Source organism: Empidonax traillii, unplaced genomic scaffold (assembly GCF_003031625.1).
Source record: "Empidonax traillii isolate 1590-97213 ecotype Southwest subspecies unplaced genomic scaffold, ASM303162v1 scaffold175:size1888319, whole genome shotgun sequence".
Classification (NCBI taxonomy): Eukaryota; Metazoa; Chordata; class Aves; order Passeriformes; family Tyrannidae; genus Empidonax; species Empidonax traillii.
Window position 1 is genome coordinate 293,710 of NW_020955368.1, and position 19,675 is coordinate 313,384.

General features: G+C 40.9%; 1 protein-coding gene across 5 annotated transcripts in view; it reads left to right on the forward strand.

Annotated features, from left to right (window-relative positions):
- ST3GAL5 (ST3 beta-galactoside alpha-2,3-sialyltransferase 5) overlaps window positions 1-19,351 on the forward strand; it is a 23,517-nt gene extending 4,166 nt beyond the window's left edge. For 2 of the 5 annotated variants that reach the window (XM_027885973.1, XM_027885972.1), the window contains exons 2-7: window positions 8,776-8,897; window positions 9,964-10,078; window positions 12,204-12,547; window positions 13,932-14,118; window positions 16,781-16,939; window positions 18,092-18,415. In XM_027885973.1, the coding sequence (XP_027741774.1) occupies window positions 8,854-8,897; window positions 9,964-10,078; window positions 12,204-12,547; window positions 13,932-14,118; window positions 16,781-16,939; window positions 18,092-18,355 (1,113 nt within the window). In that variant the 5' untranslated portion in view covers window positions 8,776-8,853 and the 3' untranslated portion in view covers window positions 18,356-18,415. Of the gene's footprint in view, window positions 1-8,775; window positions 8,898-9,963; window positions 10,079-12,203; window positions 12,548-13,931; window positions 14,119-16,780; window positions 16,940-18,091 lie in introns of all 5 variants that reach the window. The other 3 variants (XM_027885971.1, XM_027885969.1, XM_027885970.1) reach the window with 3 other exon arrangements.
- The last annotated feature ends 324 nt before the right edge of the window (window positions 19,352-19,675 follow it).

Here is a 19,675-nt window from a genome sequence, read left to right on the forward strand (position 1 = left end):
GAAGAGGGTGTAGGAATGAGCCGTTGCATAATTAGAACAAAGCACTATGTAAAGGTGTCTTAAGGCAAGGGAAAAAAAATTATGATGCCTCTGGGGCACTGTTGTTGCTTGCTGGTATTCATGACTGCAGGCAAAATAATTTTCACCTGTCATCCTGTTGGTGTCTTTGAGAGTGTCTGTCAACTGCTCTGAAATTATCATTTGCTCCTCATTCACTTTTTGCCATTTGTGTCCACACACATAAAGTGCAGCAATAAATTCGTATTTCCTGAGGAGGAAGATCTTGACCAAATGAACTGCAGATTGTACAGATGGCACAGGTTTTTACTTCTTATTGTCTGATGAAAGGGCCTTTCCATTCAAAGTTCATTTTCTAAGACACACTGATTACATTAGTGCATAATGTCCTCCTGTAGGTGCTTATAACCATCTTATAGGCTAAACATTCTTTGCCATCAAGGATGTATTCATCAATTAACCAAAACAACTGACTCTGTTCATTCGAGCAGGTATCTTGTCAAGTGCTTTTTTCATTCAACAGTAGTAGGCACTAAGCAAATAATATTCAAGAAAAGTTTATAAACTATCTAAATACGTTAAAATAACAACTGTAGGGTTCATATAGTTGCAGATGAATAAATAATTGACAGAAGTGTCTAATGTTTAACTTTAGGTCCACTTTTTTTCTTTGGCGAGAAGTTGTCAGTCCCTAATCTTCAACAGCTCCCTGGCTTCTGTCTCTTTTATGTCTTGGGACAGGAAGTGGTAGGGTGGTGATCAGAAGATTATTTGAAGATAAACAACAATGAATGCATTGCTATAGCTTATAACACAAGAGTCTCTCATGCTTTAGCGTGTTCCTCTTAAGTCTCCCTCAGATCATTAATATCACTGGAATTTTTCCTCATTCTTGTGGTTTTGAAGGTTTTTTTGTCATGTACCATTGAACAAAAGTCCTGTAAGAAGATATTTCAATGTTTATTGTATTATAGAGAGTGATTTCTCAATTGGAAACAGTTCCTTTGGGATAACTTGTCTGTTCCTCTTCTCTCCCTACTTTTCCTGAGTATTTTGTCACTGTGGGCAAATGGGTCCATCCAAATAAAAGGCTTTTTACTTTCCTTGCGTAGATTTTTTGAATCCAATTTCAGCATCTGGGCAGGTTGTTAGCTTTCCTGATCTGTTAAATTAATAAGTTCAGTCAGGGTCCTGGACCTGGTCAGGGCAATCCAAAGCAGAAATACAGGCTGAGCAGATGGAGAGCAGCCCTGAGGAAAAGGGTTTGGGTGTGTTGGTGGATGAGAAGCTTGACATGAGCTGGCCTTGTGCTCTCACAGCCCAGAAACCAACCCTGTTCTGGGCTGTGTCAAAAAAAAACATGGCCAGCAGGTGGAAGGAGGGGATTTTGTCCATCTGCTCCGCTCTGGTGAGACCCCACCTGGAGTGCTGCACCCAGCTCTGGGGTCCCCAGCACAGGAGAATGATGAGGATCTGCTGGAGTGATGAGTCCAGAGGAGGTCACAGAGATGTTCAGAGAGCTGGAGAACCTCAGAAAGGCTGAGAGAGCTGGGGTTGTTCAGCCTGGAGAAAGGAAGGCTCTGGGGAGAACTTAGAGCACCTTCTGGTACCAAAAGGGGCTACAAGAGAGCTGGAGAGGGACTTTGCACAAGGTTCTGCTGAGACAGGACCAGTGGGAATGGCTTTGAACTGTCAGAGGGCAAGTTTAGATTAGATCTTAGGAAGAAATTCTTTTCTATGAGGGTAGTAAAGCATTGGCACAGGTTGCCCAGATAAGCTGTGGATGCCTCATTCCTGGAAGCGTCCAAGGTCAGGTTGGGTGGGGCTCTGAGCAACCTGCTCGAGTGGAAGGTGTCACTGCCCATGGCAGGGGGTTGGAACTGGATGATCTTTAAGCTCCCTTCCAACCCAAAACATTCTGTGATTCTCTCAAAGTGGGGCAGTCTTTCACTGTGTTGCAGTTTCTGAAATGCCTCTTGCTAGAGGATGATCGTATGTTTTTTTTCAGATTGATTGGGGTTTTTTAATAACAAATTCACTAATGTTTCCAGTTTTTCTTTGTGTTTAAGAAATAGTCTGGGTTTTAGGTGGATAAAAATAATTGCAGTTGTAAGGCAACAGTTCGACTGTACAACACTTGTGACTGCAGAGTCCTTTGGGTATAAATGGGGTGCACAACTAACTCTCCTAATCTTCAGCTCTTTTATTCTTTATATTACCATTTCTCCCCCCCCCCCCCCATATTATTAGGATGAAGCTTGATCCACCACTGATTTTAAAAACTAAAATTGTTTATCATGTTTTATGTAAACAGATAGAGGTTATTTGCAAAATTTATTTCATTGTGGCTTATTGTTTCCAGTGAAAGGATGATGAAGTTTGAAAGCATGGGAAGGGTTTGAAGGTATCATGCTTTGATAAGGAGATTTGGGAGGGAGAGTCCTGGAGGAGGAACACCCTGAGGGACTTGTGGGCCACCTTTGCCAAAGCAAATAAGACAGAAAACAAGACATACCTGACTCCAGCTCCTGCACTGCTTGTCACCTCACCAAAGGAGTAGTGACAGGTTCCATGTAATTCTGGGAAAAATAAGGGAAATCGAGGCAAGGAGGGGAGAAGGAGGAGTGTTTGGCTTAAGTTTAGCTTGTGAAAGGAAACCCTCATGTGTTAGGTTTTCTTTTGCTCAATATTGGAGTTGATAATCAGGAGCTGTATTCATTGACAAAAAAATTACATTACTTTGAAATTCCCTGAATCAAGGCAGGTTTGGCCATTAAAGAGAGTTGAACAGATTTTGGGATGGATGTGGGAATGGGGAGAGTTTTATACTGATTTCTGAATCAGTTTTGAAATGACTGTCTTAAGAACAGAGGATGAAGAAGTTGAAGTTTTTGCATTCTTAGGTATCTTCATCCAAGATGCTCTGCTGTTCATCTGGTTTTGAAGCATAAACCACCAAAGCTGCAACCTAATTAGCCACTACTAATTTTTTAACGTCTCAGCCCTTATGTTTTGATCTCTGTGAGTTTCAGTACTGCAGAAGCAAACAAAATTAATCCTAACTGTAAATTTTACCAAACTGTTTTTCATGTTTTTACATAAATAAATAATTAAGTTTCTATTTAATTTATTGTATCGATTTTGAAAGGCTTAATGAAAATGAATATCTTACCTGTTTTGGTCAATAATGAGAAGGGACTGAGATGTGTTATTTTTCGTGGGCCCAACTCTCGCAGGTAATCACAGACACTGTGTTGTAGTTGCCAGGTTTTTTGTTTTCTCCAAATGTGTCCCGGGAAACAATCTGAAATTAGTTTTAAGTTTTCTTAATTTTTTTTTTCTTCTAACTTCTTCCTTGCATAAAGTTTTGCCCTATAACTGGGGTGGTTTATTTTGCTTGTTAGTTTTAAAAGCCACGGAACAAGAAGTTCATGCAGAGTTCATTGCTGAATAATGTCCCATCTCGATAAAGAGTACCTTGCTCAAGTTAATTCTGTGTGAAAACACCTTCTCTGCATTTCAACTTTACCTTTCTTTTTTGAAACAGATGTTGCTCAAAACCAAGTAGCTTTTCATCTTATCATTTACTGGTTTTTGAGGTATGTTTCTTAGGTAACTTCTGTGTATCTGATTTAGAGGAGAAGGCACGAAATGAGCAGGTGGATTTTGGGTATTTTTGCGTTAGTTTTACCTTCTGTTTCAATGCCTGCTCAAGCCCTGTCATTTATGAGTAGTAATTCCTTTCTACGAGCGTGACTTTCAAGTTTTATTTGCTGTGGGCTTTTCTCTGCAGCCTCTTGATCTCGTTATCTGAACCTCACAGGCTGCATTGCCCAGCGAGACCTTGGTATCGACTGACTTGCAAAGCTGGGTGTTTCTGCTGCCTGTGGGGGTAATGTGGAAAAGGGAAGTTAACTTGTATTTTCAACTCTCGGGAGCTTCAGGTGTCATCTGAGATCGTGCTGTGCTGCATGATGTGTAACTGTAGAACAGATGGTGTCTCTTGCCCACAAAGCCCAAAGTTGCCCCACAGAAAAAGCCATCCCAAAAGGCTTAAATTAATTGCTTCTGGAATACTCCAAGTGTGGAAATTTTGTCTACTTAAGAATAACAATGAGACAGAAGGAAATGATAGTGAAAAGAATAACACTATGAAAAACTTTGGAGTATATCCTACTGATGGACAATTTAACCTTCAAGCAGCTTTGCACAGAGAGTTTAAGTTCAGCAGATGAAAAGCAAATTTAAATCCCCTGAGTCCTCACTAATTACACCACAATGAGTAGCTATAGAAACATCAATGCAAAATGTGATTTGAACACAGCAGGACTACTGAGCCATCTTTTTGTATGCAGATTGAGACATTTGCATTTATGGCTCTCAAAACAACTGTAGCAGGGCCCCTTTCTGGAAGAGTTTAGTGGTGTTTGTATGCAAGAGCTCTTTGGTGCCCTTGGTATCTTAACTGCCCTGGTTCTCTCTGCAAGCTCACAGATTTATTTATTTATTTTGAACTCAGGAAGACTGTGAGAACGGTGCACTCTAAGGTGCTTGTTATTGCTGCCTTGCTCTTTTGAGCTCTCTTACACCATTCCAGCTGGTGAAAAGGGCTTATTGACTTTAATAAAGACTGCAGGATCAGACCCTGAGTAATTTAAAAAAAAAAGAAAAACTGCGTCGGATAGATGCACTTTGACTTAATGTATGTATGTATCTGTCTCTGTGTATCGATCTGTTGGAGAAAGGAATCATCTGTAGTGAACAGAACGGACAAAAGAATGTTGCTATGGAGATGAAAACTGAAATTATATCAGTTATATAAATAATATTAAAAAAAGTTGTGCATTCTAAGAGATGGACTTGGAAAGGATGTGCTGAGGTGATTAATTAAATTGTCTGTTTCCTTGAGGATTTTTCCACATCCAGGATGAGTTTGGGGACAACTGAAATTCATTTTGCTCCAATGCAGGGAAGACTTTCTGATAGCACTAGCTTATTGTAGTCTTGCATTCCTGTTTAATTCCCTTCTGTCTTCATCACTTTCCACCTCTTCGGTTCCTTCTTTGTATTTCAGATCTCTTGCAGCCTTCCCTTTGTTTTGAAAGGCTTCATGAAAAGCGCATCTGTTGTAGGATCTCTGTGTACAGTCCCGTAGTAGGACATTCTCACCTGTGGAAATAATTGAAAGCGTGGTGTTTGCAGGGCACTCTGTTGATTTGTGCAGCAGAGGAGGTTGGCTGTGCCATTCCTTGCTGCAGGATGATTCCAGGAGTGTGTTAGTGCAGTTAGACAGTGAGAAAGTTTTACATGCATGCATTGTGAACAGCCTTTCACATGCAAGTCTTTCTGTCAAGTTACAGGAGAACCTGAGTCCTAGAAGAGGGAAGACTAATTTGCAAAAAAAGTATAAATGTGCTTTGAACAATGTTAAGGCAGTGAAGCTTTAATTTTACCCGTAGAATTTAAGCTGTAAAATGTTATGGATTTGATTCAAAGTGTTGGAAAATATGTTCTTAACCTGGAGTGTGTTCCCTCAGAAATGTTGCTGGTACCGTGGCCAGACCTCACAATGTCACGTTGCTGGTAGCAGGATCCTGTGGTCCCTGGTCTGACTGATCCTTTTGTTCAGAATCCGTTCTGATGTAGCTTCCTATAGACTGTGATCAAGTTACCTTTTTGTGTTTACCTAAGAGTTATTACCTGCATTGTTCTCTGGTGAAGAACAGTGAAGGTTCACTTCTAGGTGAAGCTTGTTTCCTGCTTTTTCATTTTTAAAAAAAGTAGGGTTCCATTTTATACTTCTCCCCAGCTGTGTTTGTGGAGATGTGTGGAACTGACAGATGTAATTGCTGCCTGTTTGACGCTGTCTCTGCTGTCAGCCGTCCGTGTCGGTGGGAGATCCCCTTCCCTTTCCCAAGCAGTGCTGGGTGCCGCTTGTTTGTGCTGATCTGAGACAGTCTCCTCTGAGGTGATCTGATGGAGCGTTCTCTCTGTAGTGTGTGGAGTGATCCCAGAGCTTCAGTGTGATCTGCAGGCCCTGGTCACGCTCTCCTCCACAGCTCTGCAGCGTCCTCTGATCACCTCTTGCTTGGTGTGATCGTGGTTGCAGGCTCTGTGAGCTGGGGCTGCTCCCTGAGCATGCTGGCAACGTGATCCCTGTGGACACCTGTCATCCCAAGGTGTGTTGGTGTGCAAGTACTGGGTCCTGTAGTACAAAGGTACTGGATGAGGGCTGCTGAGTTGACTTGTCTGTGTAGTGTGGCAGGAAGAACATGGGTCATTCATGGAATAAAGGGTGATTGTTCAAGTCCTGCTGGATTGGCACTGAACATCTCAAGGTAGAACAATTCAACTTGGTGATCCATAACTAACGCTAGGGTATGTGTAACATTCCTTGTAACAAATTTTGTTGATGCCTTTACCCCTATGGACTTGACTGATTTGCTGCAAATCTTAGTTGAGAGCAAACTGGGCTTGTGATGTAGGTGACTGTGGTGGTGGTGGTGCCAACACCCCGTTTTGCTCCTCAGTGCTGGTTTTATTCAGTGGTGTAGATGCAGCCAATAAAGATGAGGTGCTGTTCTGAGAAAAGGGGAAGCTTTTAAGGCTTGATAGCTTCCCTGTGCCCTGCTGACTTGTGTCTTTGACACGTTGTGTGGGAGACGAGCTGTATTTGATTTCCAGCTGAACTGCTAGGATTCTGGGGGACTGTGGGATGTTACCCCTTAGGCTGCAGTTTACCCTGTTCAGAGACAAGCATAATGCTACTTACTTCAGTCTGTACAGTGCTTTCAGATCTGCTAAAAGGGGCTGTTTAAGGTATGGCAGCTTTGTGACAGAGGCCTGCAAATGGGTGTGAGAGCTCAGAGGACCTGTGCAATTAGTAAATACAGCTAGGTGAGTAATTTGAAGTTCTTAGCAATGCTGTAATAGCCTGTGTTTGAGGTAAAGGGTAGCTGTTGAGGTTTCATGTTGTCAAAAACCATTAGGCTTTTTTTGCCTTGCTCTGTTTTGTAGGTTACTATCATTTGCATGTCACCCTGAAAGCATCACTTGATGTCTGCTCTTCAGAAGGCTTCAGATGCTGTTACTGATCTTTATCTCTGCTTGTCCCACCCCGTCTCACAGTGGTTTGCCGTTATTTGACCTTCTACTGTGCACATAAAATTTATTACTGAGAAGTGATGCATGACTGTGCAAAGAGACTGAGTTCTGAATTAGATACCCTTGAAATTTCAGTGACCTGGATTTGAGATCTGGAGGGGATACTTCTGTCTCTTCAGCTTTTTCATCCTGGTGTTTAAGAACATCAGTTGTTTGTCCAGACAAAGTGTTTGTAGAGGCTGTTTCGAGTGGGTCATATCACCATAGAAAATAAAAAGAGGTGGAAAGGAGAATGTGGAAGATCATTCCTGAGATGAGCTCAGTTGGTTATGGTGCTGATAACAGCAAGGTTGTGGGTTTGATCCCCCCATAGGCCATTGACTTAAGAGTTGGACTCCATCCTTGTGGGTCCCTTCCAACTCAGAATATTCTGTGAACTGTGATCCGTAGATGAAAGCCTTCCCTTAGCCTTGCTTTCTTTTTTTTTTTTTTAATAGTTCTTGTGACAGAGCTCTTGGCAGGAGAACTGAAGAGGAGAACACCTTTTTGCAGCAGAGAGGGACAAGCGCTGAGATCAAAGGGAATGAGCAGGGCTGAAATCCTCCACTCTGGAGGAGCAGGTTGCGCCCTTCCACAGTTGGCTGATCACAGGGAGTGCTGCCAAGGGTGGGTGGGAAAACCCTTACCCATATCCCTTGTCCTTTCAGGGGAAAACGAGCAGACTCATAGGGGCAGGCTTAGCACAGTGTTTCCTTGTTTGCTCATATCTTTGGCTGATGGCAACAGCCCGCGAGAAGTTGATGTGCCAGCCTGCATTTTCCTTTCCCAAATCAGAATTGGAGTGTGCTGATAGAAATTCGTGGGAGCTTACACAACCTAAGCAGCAAGATTGCTCCTTGCCAGCTCATGATCAGTGAGGTGCCCATCTGTGAGGGAGCACCGTGCACCGCTCGATGTTTGTTTGTTGGAGGGGAGCTGCTGCTGTGCACAGAAACTGCCCCAGTGCTGGCAGCCTTCTGCTCCTGCCATGTGCCAGGCAAAATTTTCTCCACACCCTCTTCAGTACTTGCTGTTGAAGGTGCTGGCTGTGCTGTGGGGGCTGTTGAAGTGGTCAGTGGTCAGTTCAGGGCAGCAATGATGAGGCGGGTTTGCCGAACCTTGGGGAAATCGGGGAGTTGATTTGAAGCCTGGGCTCCAGTTTTGAGAGTGGCTTGTACACGTTCTGCATGCTGTGAGAATCCTTGAAGCCTGCAGGGTAGGGTAGTGCAGGGATTTGATTTTAATTCGGGGATCCTAAATACCCTGAGCATATTATATGGGGTTATTTTTTCCCCCCCCTGTCTGGAGTTTGTTTGAGCAGATCAGACAGAAGTCTTAGACAGTAACTGATGTAATTGCAGTTATTAGACTTCAGGCTTATGATGGAGAATGCAAAGACCAATACCTGGCAGCATTTTTAGAGTCGTGTTCTGGTGGTGCAGCAAAATGAGCGTGTTCTTGATCATGAGGAGGTCAGGAACAATTCAGTATTCCTGACAACCACAACCAAGAATCGCAGTCTTTTTGGGAGACAAAGCTGTCAGTCTGTGGATGTCCTATGAACTTTTTTCAATTCAGCAAAAGTTATGCTAGTTTTTTTCCTTTTTTTTGCAGCAATGCTGAGTGACAATAACTCTTTGAAGCTGAAAAGTGATCGTTCACCTCCTGTGCAATGGTGTGAGGTGGCTGCACATGAAGATGAGAAGACCAAGCTGGTTTTTAAAAGGTACTTGCAAGTAAGTGTCATTGTCACAGGAACATAGGGGTCAGTTGTTCTTCCTGTAGCCTGGACAGTTACAAAAAGGATGCAGAAATCAAGGCATGAGGTTGGATGGAGCTTTCCCTGGGGCATTGAAAACACTTTGAAGAGCCTGAGCTCACTCATTGCAGTACCTGTTTTTTCTGAGCCAAAGTGGGATTCTAGTGCTTTGTTCACAGGTATTTCCAGTTCTTTTTTTGTATCCAGAAAAGTTCCATTGTCAAGGCTTTGAAGGCCAGCAGATGCTGTGTGGGCATTTTGGGGAGGTGTTTCCTCATAGTTACTTTGTTTATGAAGACTTCTGAAATGCTGCATTAAAAATCTTACTCCATTGTTTATAACTTGACATCAAATTGTACTTAATGTGTGCCCATGTACATTCAGAACCATATTTTACACCAAAAAAGTTCACTACTCTCATGCCACATGAATCAGTAGATCAAAAATATAGATAGTCAATGTCATTCAGTTTTAAAGTTTTTTTGGTTTTGTTTTGTTTTTTTTCTTTCTTTCTTCTGCATGTTTTGGGGGTGTCAATAACCAAGTCAGGCTTCTCAGTATAAACCTGAGCACCTAAATTCTGCACTGTGGCCTGCCAGTGAGTTGAAAGTTTTGTTTCAGTGGTCGCCATTGGCCCAAAATCATGCAATTTGAAGTTCCATTCTTCTTTTTGTCTTGCATGAAAATACATAATCCAAGATAGAGTTGCCCTTTATGGAAGAAAACAAAACTCACTCTCGGTTTCTTTTTGTGAGGAGAGCTGTTTGACTCATCAGAGCATTTCAAGCATATAATGCAAGCAACGTGTTCCTTATCAAAGCATCTACATATGTTCCTACTTTCCTGCAGATAGCTCTGAAGAGTTGTGAAAGATTTGGAGTGAACAAAAGCAATAGGGTTTTTTTGTTTGGTTCAAATGCAAGTATTCACCTGTCTTAAATTTGCTTAAAGATAATTGATTTAATGGTTGATTGAACACTGGGAAAAAAAAAGATTATTTTTTGTTCCTCTCTCCTACCTCTCACCCTCCTGTTTGTTTTTAGAGTTCTTGTACTCTTTGTGGTCGGAGGGTGCTTCCTTTATATCCTCAAATTACATTTTGGCCCTGAAGAATGTGACAGAACAAAAATGCCGTATGTGGACCTCGGTCGTGTAAGGGTTGGTATTTTTTGGCTTGTTTTTTTTTTCCACTTGGAATAAAAAAAAAAAAAAGTTATTAATTGTCAGTGGAAGAGTAATAGGACTCTACAACAAAGAAATACAATGCTGACATTATCCTGCGAGGGAAAATATATTATGCTTCATTTCTTGCCACAGAACTTCTGGGTTTTGTTCTTGTGGAATGATAACAGAAGTGCATAGAGAAACTGGATTTTTAAGGGTAAAACGATGTAATCGTGACTTTAACGTTTGAAATGGGCGTGTCATCCTGCTGTTGTGTCAGTGCAGATAACACTGGTGATCAGAAAACTGATGAAAATGAAAAGTAACGTATTAAAAAAACTCCACACAACAGCAACCCAAGCCCAACACAAATAGTTGTTTGGTTGTTTGTTTTTGCCTCAGCCATCTGCCTGGTCTGCTTTGACTTATAGTTGGTCAGATGTTTTTGTAATCACAGGGCAAATGTGCGTGAGGGTGCACTATTATTTAATTTATTCATTTAAGGTAGCAGCATGTACTTTATCTGCAGTTTTGGACATGCCTTTTAAGCCAATGCAACAGACACCACTAAAGGCTTTGCTACTTAATCTGATTTCACTTCATAACAGAACTTACCTGGCTTAGAGCTGTTACATTTCTGGCTTTGAATATCTCAATGCTAAGACACAAATTTCAGCAGAAGCTACTGTGTGTGAATCTTCCCCCACATTGCATCATCTTCAGTGCACGTATTTCCCCTTCTGAGCCTCTTTGCTTCCCCTTTTCTTCTCATTTGATTTATTTATTTTTTCAGTAACATATTCTTGATTCTTTAGAGCAAACACCTTAAGCCAAGCAAACCTGAAGACTGCAGGGGCTGCGCTTATTGCTGTCTCATGATTCATTTTGTTTGTCTTAGGTGCAGGATGAAGAAAGGCAATGGTCTAGTTAGGTAATAGCTAATTACAAACTGTTTGGGGCAATTGGCATGTGATTGGCATTAACTTTTACTGATAGGTGTCAACCTTAAAAATGAGGCTCTTCCAAAGATACACTGAGTCCTGCCAACAAAGTACAGCAACACAAAGTTGCTCAGTTGTGCTTTGCCTTGTGTGGTGTTTATGCCTGAGCTTGCAGAAAAGTTCTGGGTGGTAAAGGCAGTTCTGTAGAGCAGCACAACTTCCCCCCTTGTGCACCCAGATAAGCACTTCCTGTTCCTTAACAGTACAGGAGAACTAAATTAGCACTAGACTTGAATCTTTGCACTCTGTGTTTGCTCATGCTTCTTTTAATTACAGAGGAGGAAAACCCAGCAGAGGTTATTGGGGAAGATAACATGAAAACAAGATTTTATTTAATGGATAAAAGTAACACTTTTTTTGTTTCTCTTCTTCCTCGCATCAGATGCTGGCTTGCCATTACAGATTTTTTAAAATACGTTGAGTAGTGTTTTGTTTTTATTGTGAAATGGGTCCATGTCTAGTTTCATCTGACAGTTAATCTTCTTATGCAATATGGAACTGTAGGCTTTTGTTTTGGTGGCTGGTCTTTGAGAGAAGACCCAAATCACCCCCACCTTTTGAAGTCCCATCCTAGTCGTTTGCAATAGCATTTTAGCAATACTTAGGAAAGAAGTGTTGCTTCGTTCTGATTGCTAAGCAAGTCCAGCCTGCTGTTTCACAGCACTTTTACCCAGTGGATGTGTCTGTGGTAGAATCCTACCACAGGCAGAACTCAGGTCATGCAGTTGAGCAGTGGAGTAGAATTCCACCTGCTGCTGAATTAGACAGGTAGACATGTTTAGTTTTTTTTTTTTTTTATTTGTTGCTGTAAGTAACAGTACCAATGCTCTCAAACAGCTCATTTCCACTTAGCAGTTCTACTAGCCTAATCTATCCTTTAGGAACCTCATATCTAGGCTTAAGTGACTGTGTGGAGAGGCATTCCTTTGCAGCTTTTCCCCCTGCACTTTAGGTATCTGCATTTGGGTAAATGCTTTAAGCTATGCTGTACTTCCACATTTAAACTTCTTTTAATGAACCACTGTGTTTGCTAAACCGCTGGTGGGTCACACACTGAGAGGGTTTGGACATTCCTGCAGCTGGCTGTCCTGACTGAAGCCGTGTGTGTTTTGTTTTAGAGAGCACAGCAATACGCCAGCGCCGCGTTGCAGGAGCAGTGCCGACCTTCTCACGCCAACAAAGAAATGAGCAGGTTATTTGCGGAGAAATACAACGCGGACGTGTCTCCCTTTGTAAGGAAAAATGTAAATGAAGATGAAGCTTTATTTAGATATGAGCCTCCGTTTGGATTTCGCAAGTTTGTTGATAAGCTTAAAAACCTTCTCGAACTCTTACCTGAGCATGATTTACCAGAAGATTTGAAGTCAAAGCACTGTAAGCGTTGTGTTGTTGTTGGCAGTGGTGGAATTCTTCATGGATCAGAGCTGGGTCACTTACTGAATCAGTTTGATATTGTTATAAGGTACATATTTTCCATTTAAGGATTCCAACTACTTCAACATTACTATATGAGCCAACTTTTTTTTTTTTTTTCATTTTAAGAGAAGCCAACATTTATGGAACTTGTAGGACTTTGTGAAAGTGCTTTTGATAAATTTGACTTGTGACTTGATGGAATTTGAAGTCTTAGGAGCAAAGTAAATTGTCATGTTCAGAAGATGGGATTTCAATGTAATTATTTGTGAACTTCAGATACAAAAAAACCCCCATGGGTGGAAATGAGATAGAAAGCAGCGAAATGAGAGACAAGTAGACAGTTATGATTTTATCCATTCATATATTTAGGCTTTCAGAGGACTCACCTCTGATTTTTTTTTTTCCCCCTTGTCTAGTTGGGATCCTTATTTGAATGGTTTTTTTATAACATCTATTTCAAACACATTAAAATTAATTGGTGTTTCAGTATACAGTTTGCTTATGCACTTTATAGCACACTTACCTTCCCTGATCTTTGCAAGGTCAGCACAAGCTTTCTGTGATTGCCCATGTTTTCTAACATCTGGCTTATCTGCTCTGTATTTGTGCCTCCTGAATGTTGCTCTTTGAACTCTCCTTCTTGTTTTTAATCACGTAAGGTCACAAATAAATTTGATACCAGCAGTTTCCAAACTTGTTTTGTAAACTACGGCTTGCTCCTCATATAAAGGGAAGGTTTCATTGAGTCAGTAGCTCTTATACAAAGGTAAACAAACCTGCTAGCCTGAGCAGGGGCAGAGAACTTGTGTTAGCTGTGCTCTGAGATCAGGGCTGTCAGTGTGAAGGTGGTGATACAGAAAAGTGCAGGAATTACGCTGTTCTGCAGAACTGATGGAGTGTGATGATGTTGTTCTTGTCAGCAGGGTGCCAGCATTTAAATATTTGGTGAGCTGGAATGATATAAACCCATAGGATGCATTACATTGCATTGCAGGGATAATTTGAATGCTTTTCTGTGTGGAATACTCACGTGAGTTTGTGTGTACATGTGTGTATATATATATATCTGAAAAGGATAACACAGGCAAGTTTCTGTGTGTTTTCTTCCCCTTCCTCTTTTAAGCCTCATGAGTTGACACAAGTCAATAGACAGGAACTTCTTCAATGCTGTTTTAAGTTACTTTTCTGTTCAATTTTTTCAAAGTTTTGCACTTGTGCCAAAGAAAAAGACTTGGCTTCCTCCCAAAGATAAGGGCAGGATGAGTGTGCCAGATGAGGAACACGGAGGTTCTGAGAAAACACTGTACTGTGTTTTGTTAAAAATCTGTGGGCTAAATAACAAGTTTTTGCTTAGTGTCTGATGTTTTAATGAGATTATAACCTGTGTTTATTAAATATAATTTATCACTATTGTGTTTTTTTTCCACTAGGTTAAATGATGCACCAGTTCAAGGATACACAGATCACGTGGGTAACAAAACGACTATAAGGATGACTTACCCAGAAGGAGCCCCCCTTTCTGAACAGGAGTATCCTCCTTCGAGCTTGTTTGTGGCTGTTTTGTTTAAAAGTGTTGATTTCAATTGGCTTCAAGCAATGGTGAAAAATGAAACCTTGGTACGTAATGTGACAGTTTTGTGTACCTGTATTTTTGTTTGTTTTCTCTTCCAGTGCTTAAGGAGCTGATTCATACGTTAGTTCCTGTTTTATTGTGCTGAGGATCTTTTATATAATTTTGGGGGATTTTTTTTTAGATCTGTCTCCTAGTTACAGTTGGGCCAGCATTCACATTGCAGCCCCATGCTGACAGCAACACTTCTTTTTTTTTCTGCAGATATTGGTGGTTGGCACCAAGCTATGACAGACTGTTTAGTAAAGTGGAATTCATTTCACATTAGGTTTGAGTGACTTATTTAAGGCTGTAGAGCCCAAAATAAAAATGAGATTTCTGAATGCCAACCCATTTTTTTTTAACTAAAAACATTTTTTTTAACTAAAGCCTGTGCTGCTACAACAGGCATACATGCAGTTAACGCATGATTGAACATTGACTGTAGTTCTAAAATGATGAGGCTGCTTATTTCTCGAACTGAATATTTAAAGAAGTGCAGAGATTCCCTAAGGAACTGATAGGAAGGGTTTCATGTTTCCAGATTAACTTTGAATTGGTGGCTTCCACCTCTTCCAATTTGCAGGCAGGTAATTTCTGCAAGTTGAAAACTGGTAGCTGGGTTTCTCTGACCACAGATTGAAAAACAAACACTCTGAATTACTGAGAGAGATTTAGGAGAAAGCCTGCCAAGTTTTTTAACTGTTTGATCTATGCTAGTTTAGGCACTCCAAATTCCCTTCTTAATTCTGTGATTTTTACAATATGGGATCATATGGAAGGTGTGTTTAGTGTTGACCATGGCTGTCTACTACTACTCCTTTAGTCCAGGGATTGTGTGTGAGGATATCACCTTGTTTTCAAAAATCTGAGCATGTTTTCCAGAGAGGAGATTTTCCTGAATCCATGAATTTGTGCAAATTGAAGAACAACTTCTTCCTGGTTTTTTTTTGTTTGTTTGTTTGTTGTTGTTTGTTTGTTTGTTTTGTGGGGCTTAAGTTTTTTGTTTTTTTTTCTGGATGCAAGGCAGTGTTGGTCTGTGACCTTCCCTGCAGCAGTGTGGTAATTTTGATGACCAGCAGCTTTGTAACTTGAGTTGGATTCCTAACTATCTTGTTTTACAAGCTGTCTAGTTGTTTCATGTTTTAAGGTTTGGTCTTGAAGAATGACTAGTACAAGGCTGGCTTTCTGTATTATAATTTGTTGGGGGGATTGATAGAATGATTGTTTTGGGGCATCTGCAGCATCCTCGGTTAGCGAGTTACGTGATAGGAGTGTGTGCTTTTTGCAAAGAGTACCTGTACTTGTTTTGTGTGGTTAGGAGCAGATCAGCTCATTCCCACATTCTTCCTTGCTTTGCTGTTTTTGCTGATGCAGAGCCAGCAGTTGATCTGGGAATGGGCATAGGGGAGAGGGTCCACTGAAGATCCACAGGGATGCTTAAGGGACTGGAGCATCTGCACTGTGACTTACAGAGCTGGGACTGTTTAGCCTAGAGAAGAGAAGGCTCATAACTTGTTAAAGTACATAAATATCTGAGGGAAGGGTGTGAGGAGGATGGAGCCAGGCCCTTTTCACTGATGTCCAGTGATAGGACAAGAGGCAATGGGCGCAAGCTGGAACACTGGAAGGTTCCTCTGAACACCAGGAAGCACTTTTATTTTTTAACTTTTTTTTTTTTTTTTAACCTTAATGAAGGTGACTGAGCACAGGCACAGGTTGTCCAGGGAGCTTGTGGAATATCTGTGAATATCTGTGGATATCTTCCTCAAAAGTCATCCAGATGCAGTCCTGAGCATCTGGCTCGGGGTGTTCTGCTTGATCTCCAACTTCAGTGGCTCTGGGATTTTGTGAACAGCAAATATACTTCTTTCAAATCCTCACCTTTCAATTGGCTCAGCTTTCTGTGCAGGCACTGGTACTGCAGTAAACCGATTCAGATTAAGGGTGGAAAGATGGGGAACCATTACAACCTGTATTTGATCAGTTTAAGCTTCTGCTGCTTAAAGCCTGTTTAAAAAAGCTATAGGTCAGTGTTGCAGCTGTATCAGTTTTGTCACTTGCCTTATGTTACCCATTTTATGGAGTTGTAAAATGAGTGTGCTGTAGTATTCTGTCTTCCATTAGTGGGCATCTAATTGACTGCAATGGCATGAGATCACAATTTGGCTTTCTGAGTCCTGTGTAAATCCTCTTCTAGTTACATTTATCACTAGGTGGATGCTGTCAAACAGCAGCTCTTCGCTTCAAAGCCTGAGCGCAATTGTTTTAAATCCAGTGCTTTCTTCAGAATGCCTGGTTAATCTTTGTGGAAAACTGTGGTTCCCTTCCTCATTTCTTTAAATGCTGCTGAGCTGCTCAGTTATGCTGGGGAGGGCCTGAAGAACCTGGGGGTGCTGGTGGATATGTTGACTGATTAACTCAAAGTGCAGCCAAATATTCAGAATTAACAACTTTTCCCTCTCCTGTCTTCCCTGCAATTCCAAATACTTTGAAGTTTTTCCTCTTTTGGGTCGGTCACTTGGGCTGTACACTGGTATTCTTGAACCACCTTGGTCATAAACTGTTTCCTGAATTTTTCACAGTCACTGGTGAATTCTGTAACTTGTGTTTGTTACTTAGTTTGCCTCAGAGTTTCCCTTTGAACTGTATTTTTTTATTTCCTTTTAGCCTCTGTGGGTGCGACTCTTCTTTTGGAGGGAGGTTGCTGAGAAAATTCCTTTTACATCAAAGCAGTTCCGGATTCTAAATCCAGTCATTATCAAAGAGACAGCTTTGGACATTTTACAGTTCCCTGAGCCTCGATCAAAGTTCTGGGGTTGGGATAAGGTAAGAGGTTTCCTTTCACCAGGAGGAGACAGTAAAATGCAAGGTGAATAAAACAGTGCAGTTTCAGAGCTGGCCTCAGCTAATAGGTAAATTATGTGCTCTCAAGAGACTCTTGTATTTTCTCGTGCAAAATCAAAGTAAGATTTCAGCTCACCTTTTCAGATGAGGTATTATGGCTGTGCCTGCTGACATGAGATGACATTGAGATGCTGTGAGACATAAATTCACTGCAGTGGAGTGTGTTCACTCACACATATTTGTGACTGGTGTGAGATGCTCAAAAGCACACGTCTGATACATGCTAAATGTGTTAGGAACAGCCCCGTTAAGCCAAACCAGCCATCAGCTGTGGACAGATGTGTCTCCAGCTGCAGAGAGAGTCTGGAAACCAGGCAGCCTTGCAGCTGTTGGAAATGCAGTGTGTGCCAGAGTGCTCAGTAGCAACTGATTGGCATATTCTCCCTCCATGTGCTTTGCTCCTGCAGAAGTACAGAGTGATGGATTGCCCGGCTTAACTACACACCGCATTTTGGTTATTTTAATTACGTGTTGGAGGAGTTGGTTGTCACTAGTTCCCTTGAACTATGTGAGAAGACATTTAATGTTAACATTACACAAATCTTTGAAGGTCTTCTTATGTTATTCTGATAAATAAATGTAACTTACCAAGCTGTGTAGCTTAGTTGTATCATAGTATATTTGCCTTCTTCACAGGTCGTTCAGTGAAAAGTATTCTGAAGAATACTGTTTGTTAGAGAGCCTGTTGTTGCTCAAGACTGAAATAAGTGTAACTCAAGAAATGTCAAGTTTAACTGCATGTCAGGAGTTGTTTGAGTGTTTGGAGCAAGAGTTCACTTGCAGTTTAACTACACAGTAAGAGGACATCTTATCTTCACAGAAAAAAAATTTGGTGTTGGCAGCCAAAAGCCTCATTAAAGGCAAATAGTCAGGTTGTATTGGTATTTTGCCGTGGAGTATTTAGCTTTACTGGATCATTGAATTGATTTTTAGTTTCAGTTTTAATGATTAATTGATTTCAGTTTTAAATGATTAGAGGGAATAGACAAAGACATTAAATTAAGTGTTTTATAAAAACTGTCAAAGGACTGCATGTTCGAATTGAGCCAATTTCCCTTCCCCCCCCTTTCTCAGAACGTACCTACAATCGGGGTCACAGCGGTTGTTCTGGCCACGCATCTGTGTGATGAAGTGAGCATAGCAGGGTTTGGATACGACCTGGACCAGCCCAGCACACCCTTGCACTATTACAACAACCTCTGCATGGCTGCCATGAACGGACAAACTATGCACAACGTGACAAGCGAAACAAAACTCCTGCAAAAACTGATCAAAGAAAAAGTCGTCAAAGACCTCACTGGGGGGATACACTGTGAGTTCTGCAGCAAAGACAGCTAGTGACTGACGTGCAGCATGGACAGGATTCATTAAGTCTCCAGAGGTTCAGCTGGATCAACCCTTTTGCAATCTTTATTCCTTTAAAGTGTATATAAAATGGACATGGAATCCCTGCTGCCTTTTTTAATGTCACGTTCGGTTTGTTGGACTTTGTAAATTAATTCCGTCAGATTTTACTTTGCACACTTTTGTGAATAGCTATGTAAATAGGGCTTGGAGTTGAAAGAGATGTGTTTAAAGTATTTAAAATGTTTTAAGTTGTCTGAATAAAAGCAGATATTTTGTTTTCAGATGTATATGGAACGCACATCGCTGGCCTGAATTGTCTGACAGCTTACAGGTGTTGTTTTCCACTGAACTCCTGTCTTTGTTGTTCCAGTTCTCGGTGTCTGACTCCTTTTTGTGCATACCATGAAAAGAAAGGTGTGTGCCTCTCAAGTCTTTCATTACTTGAACTTGAGCATTGTGTTCCCCCCCTCAAATATTTATATTCTTTTGGTTTTATGCTGTTAAATTTTTTGGTGCGAAGGAGAAATGCGGGAGCGGAGTTGAATGAAAAGGAATTGTTGTGGCAACAACTGAGTAGTGAGTACCTTGATGTTCGTGATTGATGTTAAAATCATTGATGTATTAATGTATTGGGTTAGAATCCTACCCCAATTAAAGAAGTGGCATTAATACAAAATCTGCCCTTTTTTTTTTTTTTTTTAATTTTGAGTGACTTGAGGATTGCTGGTTCTGTAAAACACCAGTTTGTAGGAATTACTTAGCAATAATAGAATCCTCACCTTAATAGTTTGCAATGCTGATAACCCTTATAAACTCTAGTGCTGGCTGTTTGATTGAAGGGGGAGGTAGAGTTGTTGGTCTTCTATGAACTTTTAAGTCAGCAATTGGGTGATTGTGTATTAGTTAACAAGAAAATCACTTTGAGAAAGCAGTATAATGTAGTAACAAGCTAGATAACTGCTGAAAACAGCACATTTAAAAAGGAAAGAGAAGAAAGGTACAGATACATGTTCTTGTGAATGGAAATCAGTCCTCTGCAAAGACACTGGGCTGTGCAGATCTGGAAGCAAGTTTTGGTGTTCATTTTTATTTTGTTACTAGTAGAGTATTAGATGTGACTGTTTGCACTGACTCATGTTGTTGCTTAATCTGCGGTATGTGAAAGAGGCTTTCTTTGGAAGTGAAAGCTGTTTAGCAAATGGATCAAAGCTTGGCCTAGAAACTTTGTTCATAGTCATGGACTCTTCCCATGGTGAACGTTCCCACTTTTTTTTTTTTTTTTTTTTTTTTTTTTTTTTTTTTTTTTTTTTT